This window comes from Lactuca saligna, chromosome 5 (genome assembly GCF_052625555.1).
Source record: "Lactuca saligna cultivar CGN05327 chromosome 5, ASM5262555v1, whole genome shotgun sequence".
In the NCBI taxonomy this organism is placed as follows: domain Eukaryota; kingdom Viridiplantae; phylum Streptophyta; class Magnoliopsida; order Asterales; family Asteraceae; genus Lactuca; species Lactuca saligna.
The window spans coordinates 294,242,913-294,266,057 of NC_136421.1; the positions used below are offsets into that span (position 1 = coordinate 294,242,913).

General features: G+C 36.7%; 2 protein-coding genes across 3 annotated transcripts; one reads left to right on the forward strand and one right to left on the reverse strand.

The window, feature by feature from the left end:
• Positions 1-3,081: 3,081 nt before the first annotated feature.
• Positions 3,082-5,981, forward strand: LOC145048247 (Protein kinase superfamily protein). Its single transcript, XM_078996694.1, has 4 exons — positions 3,082-3,640; positions 4,685-4,945; positions 5,026-5,148; positions 5,237-5,981. The coding sequence occupies exons 1-4, from the start codon at positions 3,227-3,229 to the stop codon at positions 5,822-5,824; spliced, it is 1,386 nt and encodes a 461-aa protein (XP_078852820.1). The 5' UTR covers positions 3,082-3,226; the 3' UTR covers positions 5,825-5,981.
• A 618-nt stretch (positions 5,982-6,599) lies between these two features.
• LOC145048248 (putative serine/threonine-protein kinase PBL10) lies at positions 6,600-9,602 on the reverse strand. Of its 2 annotated transcripts, none has more exons than XM_078996697.1 (6): positions 9,236-9,602; positions 8,735-9,042; positions 7,918-8,053; positions 7,688-7,830; positions 7,364-7,487; positions 6,600-7,112 (listed from the first exon to the last, which is right to left on the reverse strand). In XM_078996697.1, exons 1-6 carry the CDS (start codon positions 9,285-9,287, stop codon positions 6,724-6,726), a joined length of 1,152 nt encoding a protein of 383 aa, XP_078852823.1. In that variant the 5' UTR covers positions 9,288-9,602; the 3' UTR covers positions 6,600-6,723. The 2 variants fall into 2 exon arrangements, with proteins under 2 accessions (XP_078852823.1, XP_078852821.1); XM_078996695.1 differs by having other exon boundaries at positions 8,735-9,045.
• Between the last annotated feature and the right edge of the window lie 13,543 nt (positions 9,603-23,145).

Below are 23,145 nucleotides of genomic sequence, written 5' to 3' on the forward strand. Positions count from 1 at the left end.
CAAAGGGAAAATGACTTAGGAGGGTAACTACCTTTTATCCGTGTTCACATATTAGCAACTTCTTCTTTTTTGTACATAATAAAGCAACTAACTTGTTTTAACTGTTTAAATTACACAAATATTACCGGCTAATACCTGTTTTAACCGGTAATTCAAAGGGAAAATGACTTAGGAGAGTAACTACCTCTTATCGGTGTTCACATGTTGGCAACTTCTTATTTTTTGTACATAAGAAAGCAACTAACTTGTTTTAACTGTATAACATCCCAAAAATCATGACCAAAAATTTCGTTTTTAATTTAATACTAAAACCATAATTGTCAAACCATTAATTTAATACTCTGACATCGGGCCCTTCCTGGCATCGAGCCTCGCTCGGTATACAGGTCTGTCTCTCTTAGGCCACGCCTGTCTCCGGGCCCCACCCGCTAAACACATATAATCATATAACATGCTAACACATAAAGAAACATACTCTACTATATCTCTGTCCTAAGAAACATACTCTGCTAATAATGAGATACGGAACATCGTCCGTACTCAGCTAGTGATGAGATATGGAACCTCGCCCGCACTCACTTCCTTATCAGGCACATACAAGTATCACACAGACAAAAAGTATAATCTAACATGCAAACATTCCTCGGGCACCCGCCCGACATCAGACCTTGGTCTGGAATAACATACTAGTATACAATGCCTAGGGCTAACCCCCGGGTCTTCCTACTCATAGACTACATGGGCTGACATTGTGGCCTTAGACCCATTCACACAGTGAGGAGACTCACCATGCACTGCTGAAGCCCTGGCTGGAACTAGTTGAGTACGGACGAAATTCCGTATCTCATTATTAGCAGAGTGTGTTTCTTAGGACAGGGATACGGTAGAGTATGTTTCTTTATGTGTTAGCATGTTATATGATTGCATATGTTTAGTGGGCGGGACCTAAGAGAGACAAATATGTATACCGAGCGGGGTTCGATGCCAGATGGGGCCTGATGCCGGGCGGGGCCCGATGCCGGAGGATTAAATTAATGGTTTGACAATTATGGTTTTAGTATTAAATTAAAAACAAAATTTTTGTTCATGATTTTTGGGATGTTACACAGTTAAAACAAGTTAGTTGCTTTCTTATGTACAAAAAATAAGAAGTTGCCAATATGTGAACACGGATAAGAGGTAGTTACCCTCCTAAGTTATTTTCGCTTTGAGTTACTGGTTAAAACACGTATTAATCGGTAATATTGGTGTAATTTAAACAGTTAAAACAAGTTAATTGCTTTAATATGTACAAAAAAGAAGAAGTTGTCAATATGTAAACACGGATAAAAGATAGTTACCCTTATAAGTCATTTTCCCTATAACAAATAAGATGTTATCTTTTTAAAATATTTATAAGATTTATCAATTCTTTTATTGTTTAGAATAAAAAGAATATGATGTAACTTAATAAACTAAATTATTGAATATAAAATAAAATAAGGTATGAATAAAAAAATAATAATAGATAGTTTGTTTGTGGGAAAAAGATTAAATGTTATTTTCAATATAAATAGTTATATTAAATTGATAAAGAAAAAATTTTCTAACATAAATTGTATATTAAATTGAGAAACAAAAATAAATAAATAAATACATAACACCGTTCAATGGGGATTGAACTCCCTGTTCAATACACTCAACCTGCAATGCATTTTTAATCCATTGAATGCTACATCACCATCTTTTTTATCCATTAAACTCTTCATACAATCCCATTGGGGATGGCCTTAACATGATGTTGTGCTTAGTTGACATGAAAAAAAATGATGTGACATCTAACATGCACCGATGCACATTGCCGTTTCATTTAGGGGTTGTGCTATAAGTACCATTCTTAACTAATTTTATCTCCCCTAACGTTAGTCTAATTAATATTTTACGTTTGATCTGACATTATTTTTTTTTTCTCTTTTTGTTTTTGTTTATTTATTATTATTATTATTATTATTATTATTATTATTATTATTATTATTATTATAAATTTCAATAACCATATAAAATTCGGATAACATTATAAATTCGGACTTATAAAATTCGAAGGACTATATAAAATGGAACAAAAGTAAAGTTTGTTTTCAATCCGCATAACGCACTACATAAATATAATAATGAACCAATTAATATATTCGTGATAAATAAAGACAAATTTTGTTTTTGTTCCGTTTTATATAGTCTTTTGAATTTTATTATGCCAATCAAATTTATAATGCGGTACGGATTTTAAAATTTCATTCAAATTTTAAAATGTTTTGCGAATTTTATACGATTATCGAAATTTATAATAATAATAATAATAATAATAAATAAATAAATAAATAAATTAAAAAGAACTAAAAAAAAGTTCAAAAAAAAAAACAAAAACTAAAAGACAAAAAAAATCACATGGGGGAATTGAAAAAAAAAAGAAGAATGCTTATAGCATTAACCTTAATCTAATCTAAGTGTATAGAAAGTAACTATAAGTTGGGACTTCAAACATTAACTTCAGAGTTTTCATAGACAAAAATACCAAGTGGATACGAACATAAACAATCTCGCAAACATTTAAATAATACATAAAATTTAAGAACAATATTTTATCTCTTAAAACATCAAACATCGGCCTTTTATTAAAAATCTCAAAAGTTTAATATATATATATATATATATATATATATATATATATATATATATATATATATATATATATATATATATTTTTTTTTTTTTTTCTTTTTTAGAACTGTTTGTCCCACTCAAATATTGATGCTTGATATTTCTGCATACTTACATTTTTGTTTGTAAAACCTTCAAAATCGAAGTTTCTAATAAAATTATATTTAATTCTTTACCTGCTTAGATCGGTAAAATAAAATTATTAAAAATAGACTTGTGAATTTTTTTTTTTATAAAATGAAATTAATAGAGATTTTAATAAAACATTTCATGGTGGACCGAGATGCTCACCAACCTTTTCCGTATATACGAATACGTATACGTATAGCAATCTTTTCTTGACTTATTAATATATAATTATATATAAATCAATCAAATGTAAGCAATTTTAGTTTAACATTCGAACATTCTGCTCGGTTGAACCCGTCTTCCCCCTCCCCTTTCTCTCTCTTCTAACCGGAGCATTTAAATTCCGGCGACCAAACGCCGTCGCCATAAAAATAGGCTAATAGTTGACAGCTGCAACTAAATGAAGTGTTTTCACTTTAGTACTGGAGATAGGAGAGCCAACGACGAGGACGGTGTCCTTTCCAGGTCGTCGACCAGGGTATCCTGGGCGCGTTCCCTCAGCGTTGCATCCACCAGCTTTGACACTACTCGTCGGTCGGAGTTTGATTCAGATAGCAACTCTAGAGACCTCAGTGACACCGTAGGGTTCTCCGAACTCTTATCTCAGCGCCGTGCCAACGATCTGCGAGTTTTTAAGTTCGCTGAGTTGAAGTCTGCGACCAAGGGATTCAATCGATCGCTTGTGATCGGTGAGGGGGGATTTGGTTGTGTTTACAGAGGAGTTGTTAAGTCCGCCGCCGTGGCCGATCCAGGTAGCGATGGAGATCGGTATTTGGATGTTGCTATCAAGCAGTTGAGCCGTAATGGATTCCAGGCATGGCTTTTTGCCCTTTCCTCCGTCATTTTATTTTCTTTATTTAATTACATTTTCAAATAAATTACTGTTTTCCTAGTGTTTTCTTTAGAGAACTCCACACACAACTCCAGAATCCATGTATTTGCAGGTTTCACAATCACAAGCACCATTAATCACGAAAAATATCTGAAAAACTATTTTTCTTATTTGTGTATATAACTATATATGAATTTATATTCTAACGCACTAGCTGCCTATGAATTTTCTACGTTGAATAAGAGTATAAGACAAAAAATCTTATATAAACAAGAAATTCTCAGTGGAAACTACAGCTGTCAGAACGTCAAACTTATCTAAAAAAACGATACAATTTACAAGTCTATCAGCACATTGTACGCCCTTTTGATTCTGCTATTGTTCTATATAAGTATACAAAATATGTCCTATACACATAATGCAGTGGTTGGAGCTAAACAATTATAGTAATATAACAACAAAAGGAAGATTGAAATGGATTACTCATCTTTAGGTCTAGTAATTGCTAAAGATAAATTAAAGTTTCTTTTAGCTTTTATGAACGAAAGTTTGATGTAAAAAACAACAAAATTTAGTACCTGTCACAAATAATTGTGCATCTGCTCAAATGTAAACATCAAACACAACTCATAAGAAGTAATTCAGAAGCCTGGTATTAATAATTTTCTGTATTGAATGTTAATGTTTGTCTTCTGAATAACAATTTTGTTACATTGATAAAGTTTTTTTTTTTTTTTTTCTTTAATGTTGACTAGACTTGCAGAAAAATTATTGTTTTGTCCACCATAGACTTGTACATCACTGGACCAGTCTCAAAACTCTCAAATCAAAATTACCATTGGATACCCTTTTCAAAATCTGACTTCTTACCCTATGTTCACATGAAACCCTTTGAAAGCATTAGATTTATGACACAAACGTAAAGCAATCAAGATTTGTTAACATGTTATGGTGGGGTACTTTTTTGATAATTTAATTTTGTTGTCTTATGGATTTTTCTTGAAATTCTATGTTCTTAGTGTTCAGGGGCATAAGGAGTGGATTAATGAAGTCAACTTCTTGGGTATAGTCAACCATCCAAATCTTGTAAAGTTAGTTGGGTATTGTGCAGAAGATGACGAAAGAGGGATTCAAAGGCTTTTAGTGTATGAACTCATGTCCAATAAAAGCTTAGAAGATCATCTTTTGGGTCGTGTCCATTCTCCTCTTTCTTGGATGACACGTTTACAAATTGCTCTTGGTGCAGCTCGTGGTTTGGCTTATCTTCATGAAGAAATGGATTTTCAAGTAATCGTTTATTTCACTCTAAATAGCAACCTACTTTCACTCATTTTATATATATATATTAATATTTTTATATAATGCAGTTGATTTTTCGTGATTTTAAAACTTCAAATGTGCTTCTGGATGAAGACTTCAACCCAAAGCTATCGGACTTCGGTCTAGCAAGACAGGGTCCCACTGCTGGACTGAGTCACGTTTCAACAGTGGTGAATAAATACTAAATACTAATATTGTACTATTATTTATTTTTTAATTATAAATTTATAATATTATTTGTGGTATTTAAAATTTAAGGTGGTGGGGACGATAGGTTATGCGGCGCCTGAGTATGTGCACACGGGGAGACTGACATCAAAAAGCGATGTGTGGTCGTTTGGGGTGGTGGTGTACGAGCTTATCACGGGTAGGCGAGCAGTGGAACGAAACTTGCCACGAAACGAACAGAAGCTATTGGAATGGGTGAAGCCTTTTATTTCGGATTCGAAAAAATTCCATCTTTTAATGGACCCACGTCTCGAAGGAGACTTCTCCATTAAATCCGCACAAAAACTATCTTCTTTAGCCAATAAATGCCTCACAAAAAACCCCAAATCCCGACCCAAAATGAGCCAAGTTGTCGAAATGCTCGAGAAAATCATCAAGGATACATCACCAGAACCGGAATTGGAATCACAACCGGAACCGGAACCGGATCTGGAACCGGAATCACAACCGGAACCGGAATGTGTTAAGGAAGAAGGTGATATGAAAAAGCAAGTGAGTGGTAATTATATAAAGAGGGTGTTTGATTTTAAGGAATTGGTTACGTTGAGGAACAGATCGATTGGGAGATTGGATTGGAGGCATTGGACAGCTGGCAGTGTGAAACATAATAGCGTGTGAATTCAGAATTGTGATATGTTGATTATTAAAGGTGTTGTTTGTGTGTTGATTGTAAAATGTGTTTGTAGTAGTGAAGGATTTTTTGTACAAACTAAAGGGAAAATGTACGGATTATTTTCTCGACTTGAGATCTAAGTAAGTGTCACTGTTAATGAAATTATTGTGTACGTAAAACCGTTTGACGTTTTCTTATTTATTTAGCTGATTTTTTAATGTTCATAAGATAGAAATTATAACATAGTTGGACATTTTGGACTTATTTGATATTAAATGAGTTAAAATTAGAGACTTTGTCATTATATGCAATTTTGTAGAATCTATATTTTAAAGGATACCATATGTTGACTTATCCATGGGAAACCAATACGAAAGTCTTTCTTTGTTGATAAAAGACCAATTCTTTAATTTTGATCAAACTGTCAAATTTTACAAGCTTTTGAAATTTGGAGATATTCTATTAACGATACTTGGAATTGGCAACTAAGTTTATATACCAAAGAGTGGTGGACTTGTTTTTTCTAAAGTAAATGCCTATAACCTTTTAAATCGTTTTATTGTAAAAATAGGTTTAATTATTTTAATAGTTGTTTATAAAATTCAAAATAAAGGACTAGAAAAATACATGTGGGTGAACGAGTCAATCAAAGCCGCTGTGGTCTGTTTAAAAAATTATATGATTTGATGTTTCATAGATTTAATTACAGATAACAAATTTACTAAACATTCATTGTACGGATATTTTGTTGAATACCAAATCACAAAATCAGCAACCAGATGACCAAAAGTTAAGAATAAATTAAACTTCGATGTAGCTTCCTTGAATTTAGAAAATAGAAACAAACTTAAAACTTATAGCCCAAATAACTGTACAATCACTTGGCCCAATTAGTCATATTTTCCTACAAACCTTGAGGCCTGGGATAAGTAGTGTTCCCAATTGGGAGTGTTCCATGAGTCGAGTGTCTTCGGGGCTTGCTTCCCTTCGGGTCCTGAAGCTGCTCGAGTTCTTTGACCACTTCCACCATAGTGGGCCTGAACCTCGGCTCAACCGATATACACCGTAATGCAACGGTTGCAACCGCATAGGCCCCATCCAGTGTATACTGGCCCTCAAGCCGGTTGTCTATAACCCGAAACAGTTTACGTTTGTGGGCCAAGTAGGGTTTAGCCCACTCAACTAAACTGTATTCGTTCGATGGCCTGTTCTTGTCTACTGCTCTTCGGCCCGATAGCATTTCAAGAAGAACCACCCCGAAACTATACACATCACTCTTAGACGTCAAGTGACCTAAAATGAAAGGTCCAAAAAAAAACAACAAAACATCACAAAATTGTACGAAATAGCAATGCATTTCATAGTTTGAAAAATCTATCTAGTTATAGTTGTGAAAGTTCAAAATTGTTTTGTATTTGGATGACATCGCTACAAATTGGTGGATTTTTCGAATATTGTAATGGAAAGAAAAGAAAATTAAAATGTTATGATAAAGAAATCAATAAAAGTATGTTGTTATTTCTTGATACAGAACACTTGCATACCTGTTGCTAGATACTCGGGTGCCGCGTATCCGTAGGTTCCCATGACTCTAGTTGAAACATGACTCTTATCACCGGTTGGTCCATCTTTTGCGAGCCCAAAATCCGACAACTTTGCATTGTAATTCTGTATTATAATGCCATTGTAAAATTACAAAATTACCCCTAAATTTTAATCGGTGTTTGGATGTGCATTTGAAGGTATTTGATAAAAATTTGTTCTTATTACGATTTGGAGAAGCATGATAGAATTTGAAAGAAATTGATTATTGAGATAAATGAAAAATTACCTAAGTAGCTTAAGAAACGTAAGCAACACAAACTTACCGAATCTAGCAACACATTAGAAGTCTTGAAATCACGATAAATCACTTTTGTTTTTGCATTGTGAAGAAAAGCGAGGCCTTTAGCAGCTCCAAGAGCAGCCTTCAAGCGAAGACTCCACGACAACGGTTGAAAATATGATCCTCCTATCGATCAATCATACAAAAAAAAATTTATTCCTATTCGATTTGTGTAAATTGAGAAAATAAAATAGAAAATAATAGAAAACTTACTCCTGAATAAGTGATTTTCCAAGCTTCCACGTGGCATGAACTCGTAGACTAAAAGTCTTTGTTCGTCCTCTAAACAGTAACCAATTAGTTCCACGAGATTTGGATGTGAAAATTGCCCGAGATAATTCACTTCTGCCTGAAAATACCGAATCCAAAAACATATTAAGTTAAAGAACCAAGAAATTACATTGGAAAAAAAAAAACTCAACTTTTTATTATGTGTTAAATGCAATGGCAACGTACGTTCATTGATGTGTGTTTATCATTGATTTGTCATCCAAATACAAAGAGATTTTAGCTGCTATAATCGTGTAAAATTTTCGAAAGTATAAGATATTATTTTCCTTCAAAAACGAAAATAAGATATTATAATTATAATACATGGTCTAAATAAAAAATACGTTGTTATTTGTTACATGGTAAGTAACAAAACAAGGACCAAAATGGGTGGAAGCTTTCAAACGAACGTCCCACCACAAAAAAAAAAGATTCAATCATTTTACATGAAAATCATGTATTTCACGATATATGATTTTTTTTTTTTTTCAAAGTTCTTTTTGAAAAAGATAAACTTTTTTTTTTGTGATAGGGATTAGACCATACACGAAACCAGCTTTTTGATAAAACCATCATCATCTTAACTGGTTATTATATAATTATTGTAATTATTATATTGTAATTATTATACATCTTAGACAAAAATAGTATAAATTTAAACTCAAAGTTGAAAGACAAAAGTTTATCATGAAAGTTTTAACCAAAAATGGCGTAAACGACGGATAGAGATTCAAAGTAAGATTGAAAAAGTGAGGCTCACCAGCCACTCCCTGTGACCTTGAAAGCTTTCTTGATTAAGCTTTTTGACAGCAATAACAAGACCTGTTCCAGGTTTAGTAGCAGCGAAAGTCTGTTCGTCGATCCAACCCTTGAAAACCGATCCAAATCCGCCTTCTCCGAGCACACTATCCGGCCGGAAGTTCCTCGTCGCCATCTTCAGATCGGAAAAACTGAAGCTTTTCAAATTCGACGACTGCAATATCTCACCTTCGCTCCGTGGAGTTGCTGATACTGATGACACCTTACTGCTATTTTGAGTCCCAACATCACCACCACTCTTTGAAATCACTTCTGAATCATTATTCATTCATTCACAAAACATTAAGTTTATGCACTAAAATGATTTAAAGAAGCAACGACTCACAACAAAAACAAAAGCAAAACACAGAATACAAACACACCCCTCTAGTTACGCATCATCAAGTTCAATAGACATATGAGTATTACTGTATTACAGTATTAGTATGCCCAGTTATAATACCGGAGTGAAATGGGCTCGTATCTTTGGTTTCAGCACTGAAGCAACTTCCCATTGGAATTCGTGTTTTTGGGTGGTTGCTCTCACCTTACAAAACTCTTCAACTCAATAGTCAATGGCACTTTTAAACGAAACTACACCTTCATGTCCAACAAAAAGATCAATAACATTCCAAACATATCTGGGTGTAAAAATCTTGAAACGGAAGATGCTGCTATTTTTCTTAGGAGTACTCTAAACACACTTAAATCACAGGCACCCTGAACGGCTGAATCAATTCGCACCAATTTCTTGAAAACCCATGAAGTTTGAGCAGAGAGAGAGCAGTGTTACGCTTATAGGTGTTTTGAGCAAAGGAAGTTAGTGAGGTGAGAATATATATATATATATATATATATATATATATATATATATATATATATATATATATATATATATATATATATATATATATAGAGAGAGAGAGAGAGAGAGAGAGAGAGAGAGAGATGGATGAAGGTTGGGAAGAGATAGCATTAATGGGGAATTGGCCCCATTTCAAGTGTTTGTATCTTTTATTGCTTGGAGTAAACAATGGAACAAAACCACAATTATGAATAACCCTTTTAACAAATTGATGGTAGGATAAACGATATACATTAGCTTCTAATTCAAGTTTTTAACTGTAATATTTATTAATTGATGTTATAACTTATTGACAAGGTAATCAAGGTTGTGGGAGTGTGGAACCTGGAAAGTAGTAGTCAATCTAAAACCTAAATGTGTGTGATTTCTAATTAAGGGAAATATAAAAGGTTAAAAAGTCAACAATACATATGACGAATCTTTACCAATGGAGCTATATTTCCGGAACCAAGTGGAGCATGCATGAAGGAGTCAAACACCTTATCTATTCTTTTTCATGGCACAGCTAGGTCTTCGATGACCAGAGACCTCACCCGTGAAGTAAATCAATGCATCTACGGTCCAACCAATTAGGAGAGAATTAATAGATTCCTTTTCGAGAGCGATGCATCCTTCCTGAACGCAATATACAACTCTTTATTATACTGTGCTCTCCAAGTGTGCATGTCTCCCCTTCTTCCTTACCATGACAAGTCTTTGTGAAATAACTCCGATGAGTAAAAAAAGGCATTAATAGACCATCCTGGCCCAACCTTAGACACCCTAAGATCCTTTTTCAAACATGCTTCCATTTCGATTGGGTAGAACCAATAAAAAACGATGAGTTTGTTGGTGAACTTCTATTTAAGTGTTATGGATTGGCTTGTTGACCAAAATCAATTTTGATGAATATTAAACAACTAAGGAATGTACGGAGTGTACACTTGTTTAAGTTTATTCAAGACTCAAAGTAGACATTCATTTATGGGTGAAGCCCTTGAACGAACGAGGGTCCGAAGGAAGCGCCCCTAGGAGCGGGGTCCAAGGGGCGGCACCCCTGGCGAAGTCCAAGGGGGCAAAAGCCCCTAGTTGGGGTCGAGCTGGTTTTTGACTTTATTTTGACCTTTATAGAAAACTCGAATTTGTGACAGCTTCTAACTATTACAAACTACCTTGTGGAAGTTTAGACAATTTTAGGACATAAAACTGTTGGTGACAGTTTTCACACATATAAGAGATAATATGTTTTAGTCATATCTAGTTGGTACACGAAAACCATACTAATCATTCTCCGTTCTTTTCGTTCTCTGGTTTTTTTAGTCTTATCCAAATAAGGATTTCGGAGTACCACCAAAATACTTTGATTTGAAAGTGTATAACACGATTCTTAGAATTTTGAGTGCCATTCTTACCTGAAATATCTAACAAGGTTTGCAAAAATTAAGTTTCAACAAGACTGGTCAAACACCTTAAAACCAATAAAAACCGACATATTTGACCTTTAAAATCCGATTTTTACACAATAATAATAATAATATAAAATAATAATAATAATAATAATAATTACTTTGCATAAGTGAGTCCTTTTCTTTTTAAAGAGACAACTCACAACAACCATTTTCTACAACCAACAATGTAGGGGTTTTGTTGTTTTTCAAGTCTCTTTATAGCCATTCATTATTCATTATATATAGAATTAAAGCACAACACAACTTATGAACAATATTCGGTCGAATCAGGTACTGTTCATCAGCTAATGGTTGGATTTTAGAGCCAACCAGGTTTAGTTCCTCCACCACCATCACTCTCCAATCAAATAGATACAAAGGTGAGTATAGATAGCTGTCATTTCTTTCATCTACTTTTCGTTCTTCTTAACTTTCATTTGGTTTTCCAAATCACTCTAACCTTTCTGTCTTTTGGAGACGATCATTGTTGAGTGACGAGGGTTTGACTTCCATCTCCATTGATTCTGACATATAGCAATTCGATTAAGGCTCAGAGGAAGGGCTTGAAAATCAACAAGAACATGTTCATGGCAGCATAAGGTTTATGTAGAGGTGATTTTCAAAAGGGTAAGCATGGCTATTGAGTATGGTATGGTGAAGCAACGACTTACTTAGTTCTCTTCTTTCTTTACCCCGTTGTTTTCACCCCTTTAAGGTTCCTCTCCTCTGCTTCCGGTTGTTTTACACTATATCATAAAAATCACCTCCTTAAGTTTTTTTTTGATGAATTAAAACTCTTCCTTCTTACATGTTTTACATTATTGATCTTTCTAAGATTTTATGATTTAGGAAGTTTGGTGACTTTCTCCTAAAACTAGGTGATTGATGGAATGGTCTAAAGGTGTTTGATGGAATGTTCAAGAGAAATAATCAACCTTATGTTTGAATGTGTTTTCGGTCTCTCTTGGAAACTACTTCAAATGTTTTTATAGCAAAAAGATAAGTTTTATGATTAGCAAATTTAATGGATGTTTTTAGGCGAATGTTGATTTGTAGGATGAGGCACAAGATGAACAATACCCCTTTGAGTATTTATTTCAAGATAGTTCAGTAAAATGTTTCTTGGATTTATGGGATTTATATGTAAGGGCATCCATAGTGGTTAATTAGCCTTTCTTTTCCTGTAAAAAATGAAATATAGAGAACGTTTTTCATAGATGATGTACATTTAATTTGACTTGCATTCATGATTTATAATGAACTATTTTGTGACTTTTGGGTTACGGCTAGGCTTACATATTGAATTTACAAGCATTTAATAAAAAACGGTTGATAAAAAAGTTTATATGAGCCTTTGGTTTAGCACCGTAAAAGGCATTTTAAGTTTATCAATTGTCTTGTTACTTTTCCATTACAATTGTTCTTTAAATGGATTTTATTCTATTACAGAATGGGATAAGGTTAACAAAATCCCAAAATCAAAGTTTCACTTCACTGCCTTCTCAGATATCAACATCTTCTCTTTTTCCGATCTGTTTTAAGAAGGAATTTTTCCACCGACCATCACCATGACACAACATGAACCCTCACACTTATTCATTATACCAATTCTATATTAATTCTAGCCTCCGGTATATCGATTCAAACTTGGAGATAGAACCCAGTGACTTTTTTATTTCTATAACACCCCAACTTTTTTTCAAACTTTTTAAATGCTATGGTTATAAAAACATTCAGGTATTAACCCACATTTAATACGAATCGGTCACACAAAAACATTTACAGTTAAAACTTTGGGTGTTACTATTAAGCATCATAAAAACCATAACAAACAAATATGAATTACATCAATACCATTAATAAAGAACTTGACAAGCTCCACTTCATTCTCTATCTCTTAACTTTAAACTTACATCTATCATCTTTACTCCTTAAGTACAACTTGGGATACATAACATTAAAAAGAGATACGTAAGAAAATAATGTCTCATGAGATACGTGGGTTTGTGACCCAAAACATTTCAAAGCTTTTACATATAAACCATTTCATACATAACATAACATATCATATCATATCTTTTTCATACATAAAATATCCACATCCTAAATTTCAAGACCAAAAATTTTATTTTTAAATAAGTTATTATAAAACCAATTAGTATAGAAGCATCCATAATAACATCCCATGTCAAAACAAAAGTAGAAATAATCAGAACATGTTATCATAAAACAATATCAGAGTGTAATCCCCAAGATCTCATGTGCGGAAATATAGTGTGATGCGCTGCGATCGAGCCGACTCATTTCCTTTGAAAACGAAGTACCTAAAACCAAAACTAAACACCGTAAGCACAAAGCTTAGTGAGTTCCCCCATCATACCACATACCATACAATACACATACTGTCAGGCATATCGGGGTGCCCGAACTACCCATGCCAGGCATATCTAGGTGCCCAACCTACCCTGTTGAGCATACCGAGGTGCTCAACCTACCCTTGCTAGGCATACCGGGGTGTCTAACCTACCCCTGTCAAACATATTGGGGTATCCGACCTACCCCCCGGTTTATCTCAACCGGTTACGGGGACTATTTCACCCCTACTACTACCACATAGAAACACAACATAATCATACTGTCAGACATACCGGGGTATCCAGACTACCCCTTGGCCCTATCAGCCATATATGGGGACTATTCCCCCTGCTACCACTATCACTTAACATCATATCATGAACATATTGCTAGGCATGCATGGGTACTGACTACCCCTTTGGTATCTTTCAACCGGTATCTTGGGACTATTTCACCCCTACTACTACTAACACATATATCAAAGCATCCTAGTACATAGAGCATATCAGACAGTTGAAAACCATACAATTATCATAAAGAAAATCATCTCATACATAGTCACCTACTGGTGGGCCGACATTGGTGCCTTAGACCCACCTCTACTAGAAGGTAACTTACCTCACACTGGTGAAGTCCTGTAGACAAAACCTTGACTGCTGGATGACAGCTTCCTGAACTGTCAATATCAAAATAATACCCACTTAATAATTGGGCTCCAACACAAAAATCATAAGTCCATGTGTGGGGTAAAAGACTGCTTTACCCCTATCTTAGCTTGATTCAACTCAAGGCCCAATCCAAAGGCCCAAAAGTTAAACTATGAATCAAAGCCCAACATATGGCCCAATTTTACAAATTAGGCCCAAACCTTTACATGGTCTTATTCTAAGGCCCAACCATTTAGTCCAGTCCAACATTTGGCATTTCTAATGACCCAATATCTCATAATCATGAAGGCCCAATTATGGCTCACATATGGCCTAATTTTCCAAATTGGGCCCAAACCCTTATACGAGCCTTACCCTAAAGCCTATTAAATTATTCTAGTCCATTTGCTTGTTCTTGGATGGCCTATTATTGGCCTAAACACCAAAGCCCAATAGAAAGGCCCAACACAAAGCCCAAGTGAAATTAGGGTTTTCACATAAAATGATGATTAGGGTTAAGTGTTTCTCACTTAACCTAGTAAGGACTTAATCCATTAAGTCCATCAATCTATTGGGCCAATCATGTAGTGTGGTCGGGCTTAATACACAATCCCAATCTAGTCATCTAAAATGCAAGTCCCAACAATCCAAAACCCATATGTCAAATATTAGGTTTTCTAAACCCTAATTAGGGTTTCCAACCCAATCATAGCCCAATAGGCTCAATAGCTAGGTCTTTTGATCAATTAGGGTTCATTAGGCCCACTATGATCTCATAAGGCCCATTAGGGTTTCATTAGTCTGGCACCACCCACTACCACCTCGGGTAGTGGTTGTCAACGATGGCTCACGGCGGCGGCCGCCACCTCACGGTGGTGGTTAGGGTTTCTAGTCCATTTTTGTCTAAGCATCCAAAAAGCAACTACACACACGCAAAAGCACACCACCACCTAACATGGCGGTTGGTGACGACAGGAGGTGGCAGCCACCACCTCACGATGGTGGTTATGAGTTTCTTTTCATTATTCTACTTTCTAGTTATAATTTACAATGCTAAACCTTAAATAACTCACACACACTAATACAAACACACACAAAAACCACCCTAGTGGTGGCCGGTGGTGGTGGTGGCCTTTTCTTGGTTTTCCAGCCACACAAGACACGCATACACACACTTTAGATTAAAGTATACACTCCAGCCACCCCCTGGTGGCTCACGGTGGCGACATCAATAGTTTTGGGATGGCAGCCACCACCTCACGGTGGTGGTGATGGTTCCTTTTGGTTCCCAATCATGCAACAACACACACCAGTAAATAGAAAACCCCACGAACCAGTGTCACTCATCTTCAAAAGAAATAGCAGCAGCGACGCTCGTCATAATGGTGGTTCTGGTGGTCGACTGGCATTGAAACAGTGGGACGACAACAACGATTCTTGGTGGTCTTAGGGCTCCAACAACGGCGGCAACTCCGGTCGCCTACTCTCGACCTCCCAAACGAACATAAATCCCCACACAAAACGCACAACAACGACAGATGGAAGATACAAAAGTGGTGGCGGCTCTCCAGTTTGCGAAGCAGCCGGTGGATGAAACCTCTCGTGGCAGTGACTGAAGAAGGAGAAGGAGAAGAAGAACAACAGTCCAGAGATGTTGACGCCGGATGGTGGTCAGAGACAACATAGCGGCGACGGCAGTGGGGAGGCATAAGGATGGAGAGGTGGCGGCTGGGGATAGTTGACATTAGGGTTAGGGTTCGCTTCTTTGTATATGGAGGCAATCAGTTAAGCATCTTCCCCATAATTACATATTTGGTCCCTCCCTCCCCCTTTTCTTCAAAATGAGTCCATAAGTTACCCTTTTAACCCCTGACATCTAAATGCTCTTCAAATCAAGTCCAACATTTGACCAAGCAGCCCCTGACTTCTAAAATCCTTTTTAAATTAAATCCATAAATTACACTCTTAACCCCCAACTTCTAAAATTATAACATTTGGCTCCCGAAAACCAACACCCCACTAAAATTATGGATTTTAGGGATACTATTTATTTATTTATTTAATAAATGGGGTGTTACAATATCATATCTTATCTTATCATTTAGTTTAATCAGTTTGCATTTCCAAGGCCAAGGTGGAAAGAACAAATCAATCCACCAATGTATCATAACTGGCCAAGGTGAACAAAACCAAATTAGTCCACCAAAGTATCATAGTTGGCCAAGGTGAACAAAACCAAATCCGTCCAGCAAGGTATCATAGTTGGGCAAGATGAACAGAAACGAATTAGTCCACCAAGGTATCATAGCAAGACATCTACTTCTCGACAGGAAAGGTACCACCCCAGTAGATTCCTCTAGTGCCTCTTATGAGGTATCATGGCTTGAGCAGTTTTTATTATTACTTTCTTTCCTTTACTTTCTTTTTCAATTTTATTTTCCACATTATAAATACTCATATAATCATTTATAATAGGCAAATAGAATATGTTACTAGTAAGATATACTTTAAAGTCGCCTTTCATATATCAAACAATTGTTTTTCTGAAACATTCTTTGCTTTCAAAAATTTTCTTACTTTCAAGGCATTCTTTGAAAACATTCTTTCCAGAATCATTCAACGCATTTCATTTAAAAACATTTCATATTTCAAAGCATTAGTATTTCATTATCATTAAATCATTTTTCCATGTACCCTAAAGTAGGAAAATATCAACACATACTCGCCTCAATCACACATGGGTTATGTAGTCCTCTTCTAGTTCATTTCCTTAGAGCAACACTCTTCAAACACTACCTATATAATATGGACAAAAGTTATTAAAATGACCAAAATGCCCCTCATATTTTCCATTACAAAAATTTATTATTTAAAATCATTCCTTATGTAAAGATATGAATGTAGGAGAAAACCTCACGTAAATCCAAGTCCGTATGCAAAAGTTATGAGGAAAATACTAAAGTTCAGATTTTGGTCAGGTCGGGGGTTCTGACCCCTACACGCAGGGCACATGCTTGACCACTCTGGTCGCGTCCCGAGACACCTTAAACACACCAAAAAAAACTCAATTTTTTAGGCTTACACTTTCTTGAATGGCTTTGGTCTTTTAGGTAACCATTTGTTACACTTTTAAAGCTTTCCAAGCACTACTAGAGGACGTTTTATCATGTCAAAGTATTCAACTTAATTCATTAGGTCCTCAATTAAAATGCTAAGTTCATAATTTTTACAAACACTTAAATGAAAAGGCTATGAGCACAAGTTCCTCAAGAACACTCTTTAAACAATATGACATATTCCTAAATCATTTAATACATCATTGGGTGTTGTTAAGTATATACACCACAACCAATCTCATTGTAAGTACCTAATGTAACTATGGAATTCTCAATTCCATTCCATGTTCCAAAATTGCCCTTAGGCTAAAAAAATCACTAGAGCTATAAACTTCACTAGCATTCCTTCATGTTTATGTGCCGGTATATCATTTATAGAGTGTCAATTCATATTTATGAATGTCATTCACTTCTTAGATGTGATCCATTATGTAATTATCAATAGATATCCGAAAATGTCCTTATGGAAAAATATTCCATATATTGATTTAAAGATCATTCAATCCTTCATGTTTTTGAATCCAAATCATTCAAAAAGTATCCATTCATGGTTATGAACTTCCGTTACTCATAAAATGCTTCAACTACAAGGGAATTCATTATTCTCAACACAATTTCCCCCTAAAGCCAACTCAAATCCAAGTTTATACTGGATTCTACCATCATGGATGAATTTGATCATTCCAATTAGATTTGTTGCTCTCAAACATCATCTAGGTCATATAATCAAATTCCATTTCATCATCAATTTCAATATCCATAATTTTGGGTTTTTAGGGTTCATGGAGATTTTTACACAAATCATCAAATATGTCAATAGGATGATTAGATTGAGATTAGAACCATGGAAACCACTCAAGGGAGGTTATATAACCAAAACCTAATCATTTTAAGAAGCAAATTTTAAAATTCAGGTATACCCACTTCACAAAATCGATTTCTAGGTTGAAAGGAAGAAAAATTATACCTTGCAAACCTTTGTTCCTTTCTTTCTTTACTTGGATGTTCAAATCTCTACTTGAATCAAAGCCTAGAATCTTTTGAGATAAAAGTAGTCATTAGAGGAGGTGGTAAGAATACCAATCACAATTTTCTCCATATGAGGGAATGGATGCATCTTATTTCTCCAATGTTTACAATTTGGTCCCCTAAGTTTGCTTGTTTTGGCTAAAACCCACGAATCCTTAATGCTTGTGATTTTAATTTAATTTTTGACAAATAAGTCATCCTCCATATATTATATAACTTTTGCAGTCCATCTTTTTAATTGAGTCAACCTTTTGGTCAAAAATGCTCCATCTTCTCCAAATGCTGGCAAGGTACCTGTCTATCGTTGTCCTGAGAATACAAGCGGTTTTGAAAACGTATCAGAATAAAGCTGGTGAGTTCATAAGCATGTTTTTGTATTGAAAACTAGTCACTGAATTTGATCAAATGGTTTCTCTTCATTATAAGTACACTGTCGTTTGTATCGAAAACCATTGTTATCAAGTTTTGAAATGTGTATGCATGCTTTCCAAGAAAAATCCAATATTTTCTAACATGCTTGTTGATTACTGTATGAAAAGTACGTTCCGTTTGAAAACCCTGGCCACCACCAGTATGTAATGTATGTCTGTTTGAAAACCCTAGCTACCACCAGTATCTAGTGTATGTCTGTTCGAAAACCCTGGCTACCACCAGTATGTAGTGTATGTTCTATTCGAAAACCCTGGCTACCACCGGTATGTAGTTTATGTTCTGTTCGAAAACCCTGCCTACCACCAGTATGTATAGTATGTTCTGTTCGAAAACCCTGGCTACCACCAGTATGTATAGTAGTTTTATTGTGTAAAATAAAACCAAAGGTTGTGTCCCTAGAGTACCCTCCAGTAAGTACATAGGTAGTTTTATCAATTAAAATAAAACTATGTAAGAAAGAAATCCCGTAAACAAAGGTTAGTTGATACTATTGTGAGTTCGTATAACCATACTAATATGACTGATGACCTCCTTGACGTTTCTTCAGGCGTCGTACGGTTACAAAATTTGTCACCCTAAGCGTGCCCGCCTAACTGTAGCTAACAATTCAGGTGTGGGATTGTCTGTCTCGAATAGATCCGTTCACAAATTTCACGCTCTCCTTTCAGGAGACTATGGTTATACTAAAGGTGAGGATTTACCGGTACCCCAAGGGGCATAACGAAGATAGGTCTCACAATCCTGTATTAACTAGTTTACGTGTTGTTCTATGATACTCGTATTCGAAATCGTTTGTATACGGCGTAGAGTATAAATAATTATACACAAAATAATTATTTAGTAAGATACTCTTGTTATCTGAATGTAATAATGGATAAACTAAATCTATCATAGTTTATATGTTTGACTTTATACGTAGTTTGAGTCTGTAAGATTGGTAATGAAATCCCTAAACTATACCTATTATAGTTTGAATGGTTTGTTACATTCATGTACTGTTCTGAGAACTATGCAATTAAGTTTAGAAAAACATCCCTTATGCTCTGCATATTAGAAAAGGGGTAAAGTATCTAAATGTTTGATGTAAAACTGTTGTAATTGCATCAGTTTTTAACTTGTGAAAATCGTTATGCTTGGCTTGTATTCCCCCCTAAAAACGTTTTAAAATCTGTAAAAGCGTAGGGGTATGAACTCACTGTTTAATGTAGAATTCGAGTGTACAATCGGTATGAGTGCTGAGTGTCAACTGATGTATTGTACGCCAGTGGTCCCTATTAACATATAGTAACACATATATGTATTAGATTAGGGTATTTCATGACTAAACATGATGGGAAACCACCCTAAGGACCTGGATATGCTTGAACTAAGTGTCGGAGCCATAAATGATCGAACGAGGGAGGTGTATGGCCACAAAATCAAGGGTTTTGTGTGTGTGCAGCCAGAGTGTGCGGCCAGGGTGTGTGTGCGGCTATACATAGGAGTGTACGGCCGTACATAGTGTGTGCGGCCATACACAGGGGTTTGCAGCCGTACACTCTTCATTTATGCTCAAAAAGCCGATTTTCAGATGTTTTAAGGCTCAAACCAAGTCCAACTAGAAGATAGTGGGCCAAACTCTCACTTTGGAGGGTCTTTAAGGTGTGTACGGCCACATTATGAAGGTGTACGACCATACACCTTCAAAGGATGAAGAACATGAAGAGTTTAGGCTTAGATCAAGGTGTCTTACTAGTATAACAAGTTAAATGATGGAGTACTTCATGTTTTTTAGGCCTTTGGAGTGTTCTTGGATGAAGAGTCTAGAGACAGAAACTAGAGAGAGAAAGTAGAGTGCAACCAAAGAGGGAAAAGAATCAATGAATGGGGTCACCCTCTATATATAGGGGTGAGTGTATGGCTGGGGGGTGGGTGTGCAGCCGCACACCTGTGTATGCGGCCGTACACACCTCCTAATAGGGTGTATGACCCGGTTTTGTCCTATACGACTTGTTGACTGATTCCTAAACTCATTCCCGGATGTACTCAAGCTTAGAACACTTAAAAAACCCTTAAATGGCGTTAAAAGATAACGTAATTGAGTTTAATATTGATAAAATTCACCAATCGTACAAAATAAAAGTTTTAGGTTATCACAGACATGGAGAAGACCGTGTTCCGGACTCTTTACGGACATTACGAGTTTGTGATGATGCCGTTTGAGCTCACCAATGCGCCGACAGTGTTTATGGACCTGATGAATCGGGTCTACAGACCGATGCTCGATCGCTCGGTCATCGTGTTCATAGATGATATCTTGGTGTATTCCAAGACCAGGGAGCAGCATGAGGAGCATCTTCGGGAGCTATTAGGAGTCTAGAGGTGAGAATGGCTTTACGCCAAGTTCTCGAAGTGCAAATTTTGATTACGAGAGGTTCAGTTCCTAGGACATATCATTAACCAGGATGGGATTTTGGTCGTTCTGGCCACGATCGAGGCGGTTATGCATTGGGAGGTTCCAAAATCTCCCTCGAATATTAGAAGATTCTTGGGATTTGGTGGGTACTGCCAGAGATTTATACATGATTCTTCCAAGATTGTGGTACCCCTCACTCGTCTAACGAAGAAGGGGGTGGATTTCCAGTGGGGACCTAAGCAACAAAGTGGATTCGGCACTCTACGCTAGAGACTTTGCGAGGCTCCAGTCCTGACTCTTCCAAAAGAAGTCAAGAATTTTGTGGTATTCTGTAACGCATATATCACCGGACTGGGAGCGGTACTCATGCTGAGAGGGTGGGTGATAGTGTATGCTTCGCGGCAGATGAAGTCACATGAGACGAGATATCCCACACACGATTTGGAGTTGGGAGCGGTGGTATTCACTCTCAAGATTTAGATGCACTATCTCTATGGGGTCTAATGTATCATATACACAAACCACAAGAGTTTGAAACACATTATGCATCAGCTGGGCCTGAACATGAGACAACACAGGTGGATGGATGTAGTCAATGATTACGAATGTGAGATCCTTTACCACCCGGGTAAAGTGAATGTGGTTACGGACGCCCTGAGCCGCAAGTCAGCTGGATCCTCTACTCCAACGACATGTATGAGGATATCAGTGGATTCTCCACTTGTGAGCTTGATTAGGTAAGCTCAAGCTGAGGGTATGAACAGGAGAATTCGAAGCTTGAGAGGATTAGGGGTGAGAACACCCATTTTGTGCAGGATAGTCGGGTATTGTTGACCCGTTGCGGTCGGTTCTAGGTTCCAATGTATGGTGGGGTCAGACAGTTTGTTTTGGAGGAGGCTCATAAGTCTCGCTTCTCTATTCACCCGGGGGCCACCAAGATGTACCGAGATTTGCGATTGAATTACTGGTAGCCATGCATGAAGACTGAAATAGGAGTAGATCACGACAGATTTCATCACCAAGCTACCGAGGACTGCTAGGGGCTTCAACCCTATTTGGATCATCGTGGATCGATTAACCAAGAGCGCCCACTTTTTAGTGATACAGGAGAGTTCATATGCCGAGAAGCTGGCTGGCTTGTATATCCGTAAGATCCTTGCTCACCATGGGGTGGTGGTCTCCATTGTCTCAGACCGTGATGTTCGGTTCACCTCTCGTTTCTAGCAGAAGTTCCATGAGGAACTGAGCATATGGTTGCACTTCAGTACAACCTATTATCCACAGACAGATAACTAGAGTGAGCAGACCATACAAACTCTCAAGGATATGCTGAGAGCCTGCATTATTGACTTCGGTGGGAGTCGGGAGTCCTGCCTAACCTTGGAGAGTTCTCCTACAACAACTATCATTCTAGTATTGGTGCTCCACCATATGAGTTGTTGTATGGACGGAGATGCCGCACCTGGTTTTTTGGGGTGAGATTGGTTACAGGGTGATGGGATGGACATAGGTAGTTTTGTAGACTACTGAGAGGATTTAGCAAATCAAACAACGGCTACAGACCGCTCAGAATCAACAAAAGATCTACGCCGACAGACGCCGATCTGAGTTGGAGTTTCAGGTGGGAGACATGGTATTATTGAAGGTCTCACTCTAGAAAGGTGTGATTCGTTTCAGGAAGAGGGGGGGGGGGGCAAATTTGGAACCCGATACATTAGGCCATTCAGGATTGATTCTAGGGTTGGCAAGGTGGCGTATAGATTGGATCTTCTGGAGGAGCTTAGTCAGGTCCACAGAACTTTCCATGTGTCACAGTTGCGAAAGTGCATACTGGATGAGGAGGCAGTAGTGTCGCTAGATGATATTTAGGTCGATGAGCGCCTGAATTTTGTGGAGAGGCCGATGGAAGTCCTGGAGCGGAAAGTGAAGGTTCTACGAAATAAGGAGGTACCTTTGGTAAAGGTATACTGGGATTACAGGAGGGGACCTGAGTGGACTTAGGAACCGGAGGCTGAGATGTAGGAGCATTACCCGAAGCTGTTTGCCACAGCAGAGTTTGAGGACGAAGTCTAGTTCAAGTGGGGGAGAATTGTAACACCCCGATTCC